This window comes from Saccostrea cucullata, unplaced genomic scaffold (assembly GCF_032062105.1).
Source record: "Saccostrea cucullata isolate Sc308-1 unplaced genomic scaffold, CSIRO_AGI_Scuc_v1 ctg69, whole genome shotgun sequence".
NCBI classification, from domain to species: Eukaryota; Metazoa; Mollusca; class Bivalvia; order Ostreida; family Ostreidae; genus Saccostrea; species Saccostrea cuccullata.
Genome location: NW_026939160.1, coordinates 544,113 through 558,699, shown reverse-complemented (window position 1 = coordinate 558,699; position 14,587 = coordinate 544,113). Strand labels below are relative to the sequence as shown.

The 14,587-nt window shown below is 33.5% G+C and overlaps 1 protein-coding gene across 13 annotated transcripts in view; it reads right to left on the bottom strand.

Annotated features, from left to right (window-relative positions):
• Positions 1-2,247: 2,247 nt before the first annotated feature.
• Positions 2,248-14,587, bottom strand: part of LOC134252355 (RIMS-binding protein 2-like) — an 83,823-nt gene continuing 71,483 nt past the window's right edge. For 10 of the 13 annotated variants that reach the window (XM_062734800.1, XM_062734807.1, XM_062734803.1 and 7 more), the window contains 12 exons: positions 14,164-14,325; positions 13,339-13,446; positions 12,850-13,026; positions 12,381-12,577; positions 11,784-11,885; positions 9,355-9,528; positions 8,471-8,567; positions 7,511-8,295; positions 6,795-6,963; positions 6,408-6,553; positions 5,868-6,101; positions 2,248-4,013 (listed from right to left, as the gene is read on the bottom strand). In XM_062734800.1, coding sequence (XP_062590784.1) covers positions 3,825-4,013; positions 5,868-6,101; positions 6,408-6,553; positions 6,795-6,963; positions 7,511-8,295; positions 8,471-8,567; positions 9,355-9,528; positions 11,784-11,885; positions 12,381-12,577; positions 12,850-13,026; positions 13,339-13,446; positions 14,164-14,325 — 2,540 coding nt within the window. In that variant the 3' untranslated portion in view covers positions 2,248-3,824. The remainder of the gene's footprint in view (positions 4,014-5,867; positions 6,102-6,407; positions 6,554-6,794; positions 6,964-7,510; positions 8,296-8,470; positions 8,568-9,354; positions 9,529-11,783; positions 11,886-12,380; positions 12,578-12,849; positions 13,027-13,338; positions 13,447-14,163; positions 14,326-14,587) is intronic. The other 3 variants (XM_062734810.1, XM_062734809.1, XM_062734808.1) reach the window with 3 other exon arrangements.

Genomic DNA, 14,587 nt, shown 5'->3' with positions numbered 1-14,587 from the left:
TTTATCGTGTGGCTATTTTGTCCAGCGGTACTCAACCTTAGATGATTTTATATGCGTTTCTTTTCTACTTTTTTATTTTGTTGAAAAATAAAGGTGCTGAATTGAAGGAAGCTTTGTTGACATAGTTTCCACAAGCCTTCCCCGAAAGTAATTAACATTTCACCTCCATGGAATTTTATTCTCAACTTGAGTTTAGTTACAGATATTTAGTCGGGGGAAAATTTAGAGAGAAAAAACTTCTCTTTAAGGTGTGGTTCATGAGGATGAAGTTTTTACCACTAATTTAAAACAAACATTCTTGAATTTAAATTGAGTATGGACGTTCTTTGTGGTACAAATGAAAAGCTAACATAGAAAAATTAATTCTGAAGAAAACTGATGTTGCTGGAGTTTTATCTAAAAACGACTCATTGTCAATAAACAAGTCAACCCCGGCTTCTTAGTAAAAATGTTGTTGATTTTGCATTGTATACCTGTATAACAGACCATGTTTACCTGTCAGAGGCATATCTATAATAGGCATCAAGATTTTCTCACCTTTTAACTCTACTAAAAATTCACCCCTGCTCACAAGGATTTTCAAATGAATAGCCTGGCATAAAATATCATAACTGCCATATGCTGGAAACCCAAATAATCCGACCTACTCATCAAACTGTTTATCTAAGGCTACAGGGCCAAAAGCAACAGCTTGTGGCAAATTGCATTTTACCGAAGAATCCAGTCAATAAATGTTTTACTTGTCAATTGCAATTCTTTTAAAACAAGTTTTTTTTTACCGATACTGTAAGGATTTTGATGTTTGAGATTCAGGTAACGATTTTTTTTTTACCCATAATGCAAATAAATTTCCTTATATACCAACCAATGCAAATTAAGTAACGAAAAGTTACACTGGTCAAACATCTCACCAAGTAGTTCAACATATTAATTTTCTATTACTCGTCCTCATGCAGTTAAAACAGAATTTTTTGAAGTTTTCATTTAAACCGAAGACAATTTTTTATGCCCACATAATTGAAAATTCGGTTACATGTATATACTTGTAGTTTGTGTCCTGTCTGTCTGTCTATCTGTTTGTCTGCAAAATACTTTAACCCTATCCGTAACTTTTGATTGGTTGGAGCTATGTCTAACATATTTCATAGTCTATAGCTTGTGACAATATCTTCCTCTGGGTTTGAATATATTTGACCTCTTGACCTTGAAGTTTGACATACTTTTGTAAAAAAAAAAACCATAATTTATAAATAATCCTGGCCTTAACTTTTATGCAGTTCTAGTGCTTTCATTCTTCATATATGTAATTAATGTGGCAAGACCTATCCTTGGGTTCAAATATTTTTTACCTTGACTTTTTAGAATCTGACCCAGTTTAAAAAATCTTTAACCTTGGCCTTAACTTTTGAGCAAGGGTTTTCATACTGAGTATTTGACAGGTATATTTCTTGTGCAAGAACTTCCTCTGGATACCAACAATTTCGTAGATTTGACCTTGGCCTTTGACCTATTTTGTTTAATTAACTTTCACCATATGTATTGAACATTTGGTGCTAGGGCTTTTATATTTCACATAATTTTTGTGACAAATCCTTTCCCTATGATCACTGATTTTTAACCTTTGACCTTGAAGTTTGACCCACTTTTTAAAAACTTGACCATAACTTTTGAACGGTTTGGTCTTAAGCTTTCATATGCAAGTGCTTAATTCACTGATACTTATACAACATTTTTGATCTCTATACCTCAATTTAATTAAAATTAGATGTTAGATCCCCTTGCATACTCCTACACTAACATGTACATGTAACGTATGAGTTTAGACTTCACATATGGCAAGACCTATCCTTGGGTTCAAATATTTTTTACCTTGACTTTTTAGAGGGTCACGTCAGAGGTCAAATTCTACCAAACAATCAAATTGTCACCTGCAAAATCATTGTACATTGTATATTTGTTGAAACGAATAAGTCTAGAGTTCTTCCGTATTTGACCTCTGACGTGACCCTCTATGGGATGTTGTTAGATGTTAAGTGTAGTGAGTATGCGAGCGGATCTAACATATAATTTTAATTAGATTGTCTTGACCTAGACCTTGGAGTTAAACTTGCATCTGAGACACTTGAACCTTTGTCACAGGCCCTAATACAGTAGCATAAGTGTTTTAACACATCTTGTTTCAAGTAAGAACATTGAAGACACAGATAAGAAGGCACTCAAAATGGCATTGAGCAAAGGAATACTTGATATACTTGCAAAAAATAATTTATTCTGAAATCACATCACATATCGTCCTATTTCATACAAAAACTTAACAATAAATACACTGGATGTTGTACAATATCATACATATTTCTATATAAATAAATAAGGTCTGCCTCAACAACACAAGAGGCCCTGTGTATAATATCAAGAATGTCTGAAAAACAAAGTACTTAGATTGACCTAATCTGTAGTTTCATGGAAATCATATGAAATGACCGTGTTCAGTGTATATAATGAGATTCTATTTTATTGAAGGATGTAGTGTTTACAATATAGATTTATTCTCCACATTAATTTCTCTGCAAATTAAATTTATCTTTAAATATAAAAAAAAAAAATCCAGTTAGTATTTTATCCTGCTCATTTCCTGACTGACTTTTGTTTGAAGTATCAAATCTTTCTCTGTATGCTGGCTATAAATAATGGAAAAAAAAAAATGTTTGGAAATAAAAAAATCATTTCGTGACATCAGACATAATGAATTTTATCTAATTAACTTAATTACATGTAGTATGATACCTAGATAGGCACAGATTGGATTACTCTTATATATCACAACACACAATAGCACCTAGTAAACAGAGTATGGGAACAATTCCAGTTTTTCCTTGTCCAGCATTAAAACATAAATCATATGCACCTATTAATCATAATACCAAAGATAAACTTTGGTTACTTTTTTTCCAACTATAAACCTGGAAAGGACTTTATCTATCAAATATTGCATTAAAAATATCTATAACAGCATGGAATTTTGTTTAACTTGGAATACACAGTAAATATCTGATTTTTGGAATGTGGTATTTTTTTAAATATGTAATACCTTTACAAGTCAATAACTGATTATCACAGACATTTCACATCATAACAAAACACTGTAAAATAAAGTCTTTTACTTTCTAACATCATTACACATAAAAAATGCAGCATACTCCTTCCTTGTAGTAAAAATATTATGGCAGCATTTTTTTGATTACACATATAGCACATGCAAACATTTATAAACACATCAAGAACTGGCAAGAAACCCAAGATTTCTCTCCCCTGGTACATTTTTCACTCACTCTTTGGCTTTACAAAAACAAGCATACTTTTTCTATTAGCATAACTCACTAAAACAAAAAATTCACAACCATGCAGTCACATGATTCAAGATAGCTACTTCCTTTCACATGACTATCTGTCACAGGACAAAGAAATACAAGGATGTTTAAATTAACACAAAATGCAAGAAAAATTTGTGGGTAATATCTCTGTCCTTGATACTTAGTATTAAAGCAATATTGCTGGCATAACAACTACTGGCTGAAAAAGAAAGAAGAAGTTCTAATTCCTGAGACAAGTTCTTTCCATGGCGATTCTTTTCACCTAGTCTAATACATGTATGTCACACATGTCTTATTCAGCAAATAAATGGCACTTAATCTGAAGTTGTTTTTTTTTTTTCATACACTTGACTACAATTAATCAGTGTCAAAGAATCTGCACACACTTTTCTGGGATTGGACGATTTAATGATAACACAAGCTAATTTTTCTGGCAGGGAGCATCAGTGATCCTCATCGAGTGAGTTTTTTAAATATATTTTTGCCCTTGGATAACAGACTAGAACTCTTCTTTTTATGCTTGACGTCCTCGGGAGACGAGGGCCTCTGTTCCGATGGAGGGAGATTCTGATTGGCTACTGAATTCACTGTATCATGTGATAACTGTTGGTCCAGTTGTGTGCCAGGTCCCACTTTCTGCGTCTGCAAGTATTTGAGAGTTAAAATCTATTATTTGCCAAGTACAGTGCATTAACAAATATGTAGGGCAATTAACACAAAAAATATCCATGCTAAGTCATTAACATATTTCTAAAATTAAGTCTGACTTTAACATTTGCTAGAGCAAGTTTTAATTTTTGTTTAGAATGTAGACATTGATTAAACTTACTAAATAATCTTTGCATTATAAACCTCTTTGTTGTACCTGATTATTAATATATACCTATAGTGCTGAAAAATATTTTGTATGTACCCAAAGTGAACTTGTACAAAAACACCTATTGCTATTTTTTGTGCAAAAAATATCAAAATATATGTCAACCATAAAAATTCTTTACCAAGAACCTGATTTATTTTTCTATTACTGAGTGATAAAATTGAAAATCTTCGACGAAAAAAAATTCAAAGTGACCCATTCAATGTAAAGAAAAAATGAACACTTTTTAAAAGTTTGCAACCCTCTTTAAATAAATCTGTGTTATGCTATAGTGAGATGACATCTGTGTGCATGTCAAACTCAGACTGTCTACAAAAGCAATTTAAGTGTGAGGAGACTTTTAACTTTTTAAATCTTTAACTTCCAAAGTTTATTTTTTAACTTATTATCTATACTGAACATTTCTCAGTTACAAATAAGAGTCATTGTGATTATACTTTTTTATCTGAAAATATATACTTTACTAGCAAATCTAATTAAAGCATTCTGGCAATGCAGAAGAGAAAGCAGTCACTGAATATGAGACTTAAAATTCAATCAAGAATGACACCACTCTTCTTTTGCCTTAATTTCAATATTTATAATAAATAACAACAAAAATATTTTTGCAAGCTTAAAAAATAAATCTCTTTTTCTTTCACACACACAAAACTTAACAACACTCCCAAACTTAAAAACATTACAGAATTTGGCAATCACAAAAAAAAAAAAAATTGACAAGCTTCATATATTTCTTTCCCTGAAATGAAAGAAATCAAACGAAGCTTTTATACAAAAAAAAAAAAAAACTAACCCTCATTTTGAGGAGAAAATGCTCTGTAAAGGAATATAAAGAACAGATCAAGTGTGAGCACTACACTTATATGGTGCACTAAAAGAGATCAAAACAAGTTTTGATCATGATAAAAAAGTGTGATAACTAAAAATATATAAAAATGAGTGAATTGCAATATTGGCTCAACTGTTTACAAACCACTTTTTCCGACATCTCTGTTAAAAGAAGAAAAAAGTTTGGATGAGTGGCCACGTAAATTTAATATTCCGAACGAGAGCATTCACTCCTCTGACAAAGCAGAGTGTGACGATATCCACGACTGGTTCTGTACTACACAGCATGCAAGTGTATTGTGGGAAGCCTAAAGTTACAGCAAAACTACATCCTCATTGGAAGATCTAGGTGGAAGTGAATGCAGTCAGATCGGAGTTATCTCCCATCTCTCTTGAGGATAATAAGAACACATTGTGCTTTTATATTAAATCAGTTTATGATTAAAATTATCAACATACATTAGATTCAAATCATAGTTATTTTCAAGCTTTTTAAAAAGTTATGCAGTTCATTAATATCATTCACTTCAATCAGGATTATGTTGAAAATTAATTTGCAAATAAAAATAAATTCAATTTTTTTAAAAAATAAAATGCTTTCTTAATTCCATACAATAGTTAAAGCAAACAAAAAATAAAGATATAGGAAGTAGCAAAAAATAAATAAAAAAAATCTTTATAAATAAAAAAAAAAAATCACTTTTGCAGAGTAAAGGAGTTATGGAGTTTGAACTGAACACAAAAGGTGAGTTTCCACACATGCATGCCTATGTCGACACAGCACCACCTACTTTGTCCGGCGCGAGGTCAGAGTGCCGCGACATATTACTGAGACTCTCGCCTGACCTGGCAGGGGAGACAATGCTGGCACTCTCGAGGACCTCGTCGTCACTTAGGGGGGCCTCCTGTAGGAAGTTGGAGGGGACAAGTCCCCGGTGACCGTTACGCTCCCCCATGTAGAAGCCGTCATCATCCATGTCGCCGTAAATCATGATTGTGTCACCACTTCTGAAGGCCAGTTCCAGCTACAAATTTTACAGAATAATTAAATAGGGAATAATTAGCTCTAATTTTCATAAATAATTACATAAGGAATAATTTTACTTTCAGTGAAATGAATTTTTTTCCTGCATTGAAAAATGTCAAACTTCTTTTACATACAGTGTACATACATGTGCTGTGTAACTAATGCATGTAAATAACAATGTATCATCAATTCAATCTTTCATTTGATACCTTCAAGAGATAAATTCTAGCAATCACTAGATCAGATGATTCTTAGCAACAATCTTTTGATTCTACTGACTTTTGCTACTGTCACAGATCTTTACCTCAGCATCGACATTTGGAGACAGTTCCTGTGGATCGTAGTCGTACAGTGCCACCATTTTTCTAGCCTGCGTGCTGGACGTCACTGTGGAGACTTTGGCCGGACTCAATCTAGACCCAAGCTCCGTGGGCTTCGTGTAGTTATCGGCTGCAAAAAGGTAAAGATAAAATTTTATTAAACCACTAGACAGGTTTTTAAGACTGTATTTGGAAAAAGGACAAATGCTTTTTTCAAAAATTCATTTTATAGCCTAGTAGAAATTAATTTTCATGAACAGGAAACAAGTTGAAAGGACTTCATTTGTACAAATACAAAATAAAGATCAGAAGAAAAAATTCCCTCCTTCATTCAAAAGGCTGAAGCTAAGACAGATGTGAATTTCACTTACTGGATAACTGCATGCTGGGATTGTAGCCGGTTTGCGACTCCTTGAGTAATTGTTCCGCCAGTTCCGTGTCCTCAACTTGGACCTCTGACACCATGTTACATGGGACAAAGCCGACTCGGCCGTTACTCTCACCGCGGTAAAAACCATCAGCATCCTTATCACCATAAATCTTTAACAAAGAAGAAAAAACTCAAGTCTTTAGTAAAAAAAAAAAAATCATTTAAATTTACAAGTTTGTTAAGTTCATGTTTCATTTCATCATAAAATACCTATATGAATTATTTTTCTGAAGATTTTCTTTTGTAATTTTGTTTTTTAAAATTTTCAATGCCAAGTAACATTTCATTAAATCAGTTGACAAATAATTAGTTGTAGTCTATATACATGTAAATATGTGCTGATATTTTATACATTCAAGAAAAAGGTGAGAAGACTTGTTTGATCAGTCACTGACCCAAGGGAAATCAAGAAATATATTCAATAAATAAATATATACATGAACAGGTAAGCAGGTGAGAGCTATAGAATTAGGTTCTAAAATTTAAGTGAGTACACTCAGTATGCAGACTATTCTACAAAAGCTTGTGTAAAGGTCAATGACAAATGAAGTGATATCAGGGAGATTTTTGTTCTGCCTCTGAAAAAAAGACATTCATAGCATTTTTTTGCAGTAATTAACTAATCATTACATAGTTAAATTAAAACATTCTCATTACCTTGATGATCTGCCCTTCTTTGAAGGGTAGTTCCTCATCCAAACACTCAACATTAGGTGACATGCTTTCCGGATCATAGTCAAACAAAGCCACAAACAATCTAATCCGATTGTCCTCGATGGGTGGATTAATTTCTCCACTAATAGAATCCACATCTCCACTGTCGTCACAGTCGGACAGATCCAGCTGTGGAACGTGATGAACACCGCTATTATCCAGCCTCCCGTCAGAAATGGTGGATCCCTGCGACACATCATTAGCATTAGAATCACTGTAAGTCTTGCTGTCCGTTAAATCCTTGTGAGGACTATGAACTCCTTGAGGACTGACCCTCCGCGGACTTGCCCTCTGAGGACTATTCCGCGGACTTCCGAGACCTGGACTCCTCCTGTGAGGTTTGACGGGTCCGTGTTCCGGATGTGAACTGTCACCGTTTTTATGAGTCACATGACTTTCTGGATAAAGTCTCCGTCGCGGATCTGGGGCGGTGTGATGGGAGGTATTTTTGTCATTTTTGTATTGTAGGTCACTAGTCACATGACCGTCCCTTTGAGGGGAAGCCTCGCGGGAATGTCTTGAATGGTGTCCATTACTAACCACCTCCTCACTCGGAGACACACTGGCACTTGTGGAGGCGGGGGAAATATTTCTATGTGAGCCTTTAACACTATCCTGAACATGGGGCACTGTTCTCTTTGTTTTTACTGGAGTTTTAGAAATGTCTAACTCCTCTTCTGATATATCTACAGAATTCCCTCGCTCACTGCCACTGTCTCTTGTTATTTCTGAAAAATCAGATCCATTTTCTTTTTCAAAGTAACTTTCGTCTGTATCACTTTTAATATGTACAATGTATTCGTTTCACATATTAGGCATAACACAAGGAACCTTAATCACATTTTGATATAAAATTTCTGTTGAAAAGTTAAAAAAAATATCGTCAAATCTATTAATACATACCAATAGCTGGTATCCTTGGAGATGACCTTGTTTGCCTTGGCGACGCTTCACTAGATCTGAGAGGTGTGGATGCAGTAAGTGCCTTTGCACCTGAATTCTATTAAAGGATTTTGTAATTGATTAAAACATGATTTACCGGTAATGTTGGTTTCACAAGAAATGAAATTAAGGTTCTTGGTTTAAAATTTTCATTTTTTTTTTTTAGGTACAGCAACTATTCTTATGCATATTCTGCTCTTAAAATTATATGAAAGACTTAAGTTTTAAAAAAAATTGTTTGCAATGTCTAAAATTATTTTCAAAATCATTTTATGCAGACATAATATCTGTACAATAAAACTAATGACCACACAAGCACTCAGCGAATTGCTATACATAAAATATACAGATACAATGATCAGGCAAGATAAGTGGAGGCAGGGACAGTGAAAACATAACTGTACTGATTTGTGGGGGGCTGTGTGGGGGTGGGGGGCACTATATTATACATGCTACTGATTTCCTGTTTTTCTTTTACAGATATGTAGTGTTATTTGTTATATGGACTAATTAAAATCCACCAAGAGAAATATATTTTTTAGTTGAATTTAAAAATTCAAATACATGTATTCAATTTTTGAAGTATCTTTTAAAACATTTATACTGCACGCATCAGCTAGTTAAGAATAAAATCTTGTTTCATATTCAAGAGAAAGAAAAAAAACTTCACACAGTTCAACACCACATCATTCAACAGCATTATCAAAATCAAATATTAGCTCTACCACAATTCACCAAAAAATGCCTGTTATAAAAAATCTACCACCAAACGACATCTACTGTCTTTATTCTTCCATGATGCATTAGTACAAGGGTGCACTCGGTTCACACTCTGTGTGTCTAACCTTGCCAAGTGATGCATGACCATTAAGTAGCTGAGGGCTGAGTTTAGTGGGAGGCCCCTGGGGGACCTCCTCGGAAAATTCCTCCTCCACCTCTTCGGGAATGTCAGAAAGCTCCGAGGTGCTGCTGCCCTCGATAAAATCATCCTCGTATTCGATATTGTCCAGCACTGGACTCTGTTAAATCGAAACAGGTGGTCCTAGTTAGCAAAGAATGTGCTGGATCTTGCCTTTTCTTACGAAAATAACTTACAGCCTGATGTACAGATCTATGATTTTTCTATGATCTGCATGAAGATTTTTTTTTGGCTCCAGCACAATCTTTGGTGCCCAGACCAATTGGAGAGACCATGCATATTGTTAGATGAACCAGTGTTATTTACCATGCTTGTTATTGATCAAAGCTTGAAGCATTTCAATTATTATTTGTAGATATAAAGTAAAGTACATAGAATTCACTGCTAATTTCATTAAAAATAATAAATTTACAGCAATTTTGTTAAAAGAGCAATAAATTAACTATTAATATATTTATAAAAAGGTTTTTAAATAGAAAACAATCACAATAAAAAATTTTAAAATGTGTGAAGATTAAGAAAGATTTTAAATGTGCACAAGCTCAAAAATACAAATTCAGATAAACTGTTAGTAGAGACCTAACACTTTGTATATTATCCAAGTATTCTGTATTTAATGATAATTTCATATATTGATTTATGTTCTCCTAGCTATGCTTATTTCAGTCTCCCAAGGTTAAAGACATATAAGAAACATACACCATGTTGTGTATACTTATTTTTTTTTCATTGATAAATATGGAAATTAAATAAGTATATCATATTGTCCCCCGCTTTCGCGAAAGCGAGGGGACATTAAATCTCATTCGTCTGTCCGTCGGTCCGTCTGTCTGTCCGTCGGTCCGTCAGTCTGTCCGTCCGTCACAAAAACTTTAACCTTGAACTTTTGATTTAGTGGAGCTATAATTTTCATATTTCATATGTGTATTCCTTGTGATAAGACCTATCAAATTTGACCTTTTGACCTTGACCTTGGAGTTTCAACTACTTTTACTATTCCAAACTTTTACTTTGTAACTTTTGAATGGTAGATACTAGGACTTTCATATTTCACATATTTATTCTTCGTGACAAGACCTTTCAATGAATACCAACAACTTTGACCTTTTGACCTTGACCTTGGAAATTTACGTACTTATGAAAAAACTATATCCTTGACCATAATTTTTGAACGGTAAGGGCTACGGCTTTTATACTTCAAATATTTTATTCTTGTAAGAAAACCTTTCACTGGATACCAAGAACTTTGACCTTTTGACCTTGACCTTGGAGTTTTAACTACTTTTTAAAAATTATAACCTTGGTCACAACTTTTGAACGGTAGATACAAGGACTTTTATATTTCACACATGTATTCTTTGAGGCAACACCTTTCATTGGATACCAACAACTTTGACCTTTGGACCTTGACCTTGGAGATTTAAGTACTTCTAAAAAAAACTTTAAACTTGACCATAATTTTTATATAAGGGCTAAATTAAAATCCTTGTGAGAAGACATATTGCATGCCATATTTTATTTTAAAAATTAACCTTGGTCACAACTGCGATATTTTAAATATATGTATTCTTTATGGCAATATCCAAAAACTTTGACCTATTGACCTTAAAAATTATCTTGCCCATATATTTGTTATTAAAAATTCAAAAATCAATATCCCTCAGATATATTGTTACAAAAATTAGATGATAATTTTCCACCACTAATGGGATTATTTATTTTTTTTCATAGAATTTATAGTTTAAGGAATTAGTACCATTGTTAGTGTGGCTTTCTTCGTGTTAACAAGTGAGACAGATACATGCAAAAGTACACCAACAAAAATATCTTTTTGGAAAAGAAACAACAAAATGAACCCAAGTTTGTAAGAAAAATAACAGTAAGATAAGGTAAACTCTTTTGCAGATCTTAAGCAATCAATGATTTAATTTTAATTATCCAGTATTCTTTAATAAAAGTTTAAAAGGCAAACTGATCAAGAGTAACTGTGAATAACTTATTATTTTTTTTTTTTATTTTGATTCCTTGTCAGTGTCATTTCAAATGCATATAAATTATCCAAAGGGTTGTTTACATTTTTAGGTACTGACATACATTGAAATTGCATATTCCTTGTTTATTTTGAAGTCCTTAACAGGTTTATAAATGACCTACATAACTATAAGTGACTGCCATTATCCAGTGCCATGTACCAATTTTAGAGTTGGAATTTGTGTGGTAGTATTTAATTGTGAAACAAAATATAATGGAGCTGAAAAGAACAAAATCAAACGGACAGTGAGGAGAGAGGAGATAGGCTCGTGTAGCAAGCTGTGCACATAAAAATTTCTGGCAGAAATGGGTTGACATAGTTACCATGTTGCGCTCTGCTTCGGCAGCGATGCGATTTATGACAGTATCAATGTCTTCGTCTCCCTCAGAAGTTTCTGGTACAATTGAGTTTAGGGGCATTGAGGTCTAAAAATATTTTCAGAAATCAGGGGCAAATGCCAAAAAATGGAACCATTTCGTTTTTACCGTCATGCAGATAAAAAGTTTCATTTTGACATGCTTAAGGCATATTACATATAAATTCTGAGAAATGTGGACACTTTTCAGAAGAGGTTTTTACAGTAAAACATAGCCTGTATCACTTTTAGGATGCAAAATTTTTATTTGCTTTAAACAAAATTTGTCATACATGTAAACCACCTCCCTGTTCGCATGAATTCATAATAAGGATGTTCTCTGCAACCATGTTTTACTGTATTTCACAATTACTGAATCTATAATTAATTTTGCATAAAATACAATTTTAGAAATAAAATCAGTTTTGGAGATTTTCCTCTCTTTTATGGTTTTAACTATAAATCTATAAAATACTTCTTGATTCAATTTAACAATAATTTTTAAATCAGAACACTTTAAAACTTGGCTTTGATTTTTTTCAACACAGAAAAAAGTTCCCTATACCTGGACTGTTTGTTTAGTGGGCGTGTCCTTGGTCACCCTTTTGGCAGCCCCATCTGTGATCTCCTGTATGAGTGAGTGGGGTAGTTTGATTGGGTCCGAGTTAGAAGATTCCGTTTTGTCCACAGTCACTGTACGGACCAACAGCTGTTTAGGAATGAAGGCTTGGAAATCATCAGCACTGAGAATGATGTGGTCATCTGAAAGAAAGAATAAAATTTGCTGCCAAGTACTAATAAATTTAACATATCAATCTGAGAAATAAGGGAGAAACAAACTACATTTACTAATACATTATTTATGGCATTGATTTTAAAAACATATAATGTCTGAATAATGAATTTACATGTATATAAAATAGCTTTTATGTTGTAAGAAGCACCCCTCCCCCTTCAGTTAAACATCATAGTACTGTATTTTTTTGTGTTTTATACTCCAAGCAGTACATAAGTGACACCCACTCCACACTTACTTGTTGGACCTTGTGCATCTTTAACTCTTCTACCATCTGCATACACCACATAACCAGTTACCACTGCACCATTGGAGAAACCAGAGGAATCTATGGTAACCGGTATCCATGTCAACAGCAGTGTGCCCTCTTGTGGTCCTGCCTCTACTTGGACATTTAATGGGGGCTCTGGGACACCTAAAGAGGCAGAAGAAATATTTACAAAAAAACATCCTACAGTATTGCAAAGTAACTTAAGATAATATTTTTTCCCCCATTTTACTTTTTCAGCTTATTAAGAAAATCAACAAACTCCAGACAGACCCAAAATTGTTGTATTTCAGATTTCAAAATAATTTCTATTTCAAATGTTTTATGAATACGTATTCATTGCTATGGATTGTAATTGTCTGCTCAATGTAAATACTAATCCTTGGTTTAAAATTCTTAAATGACATTTTAATATGCATTGACATTTAAAGAAATTGTGTTTGTTGGATAAATACAAACCTCCGGAGGCCGTTTTGAAGACGACAAATGCTGACAAGTGGTTCTTCCTGTTAGTGGACAGACTTTCAGCAGTGACCGATACTTTGTGTTCTGAACCAGGGGCCAGCCCTACAATCACAAGACAGGTCAGTTAATTCTACCAAGGCTTAGAACCTATTTCAACAAATTGCACTGCATGCATTTGTGTCGTATGACAAAGACTCATGCAGTGGATAGAACAGATTCAGTTTGTCACAAATGACTGCTAGTTTAAATTTTATAGGTTTATAGATTTGAGGGTGAGCATAATATGGCATGTACGTAATTCTCATTAATTTGTTATTTCTTTTCAAAGACATTAAGGAATGCAAAGAACAATATACACTTGGGTTTCCAAATACCATTTTATCAGTTATTCCATTTTAAGACATTACAAGAAGATTAAAGTAAAAAAGAAGGCTTATTTTGGAATAATGTATTTTTGCTATAAAAAAATTCTAGCATACAATATAAATAACATAACAGCCACAATTTTAAGAAGTATTGGTAAGATACATGTAAAATTGACTAACTTTATTAATAATCAGATTTGCAAAAAAGCATTTATTCGTATTCTCTTACATTTCTAGCATGGTAGGATAAATAAATAAGGGAAAAGGACCAAATTTCAAAAACTATTAAATTAGGGATTTTTTAATCCCTTAATAGTTAAACTGAATACTTCGTCATCATTTTCATTGTTAGCTTGGAAGCTGAAACATGTATATCTTTCCTAAACCCACTTATAATTCACACAAAACTTAGGACATATCACGTAAACCTGAACTGTCAGTATATGGTTGCTACCTGTCAGTGTATGAACACATAGCCCTGGCTTGACTACTTGAACCTCTCGTCCATTAACACTTAGGGTGTGGCTTAAGTTACTGTTACCCGGTAACCACGAGATTTGGGCGGAGTTAGAAGTAATTTCGCTAACTTTCAGGTCGCTAGGAGCAGGATCGGCATCTAGACAAGGTAATGAAAAAGGTTCAAGGTAGATGAAGGCCAGAATCAGGTGAAATTCAGTGGAGGACAGAGTTTTACAGTGCTGGTTATAAACACAGCTAAAAAGCACAAAGTATCATTTTGTTCAAGCAGAGGTTATAAACAGTACAACAATATGGTGTTATAGAATTAACATTTCATAAAATAGAATGCTATTATCACATACCGTATAAGTAGAATTTTTAGCGAGGATTTAATTTTGGCATTATTAGCGAGGGTGCCG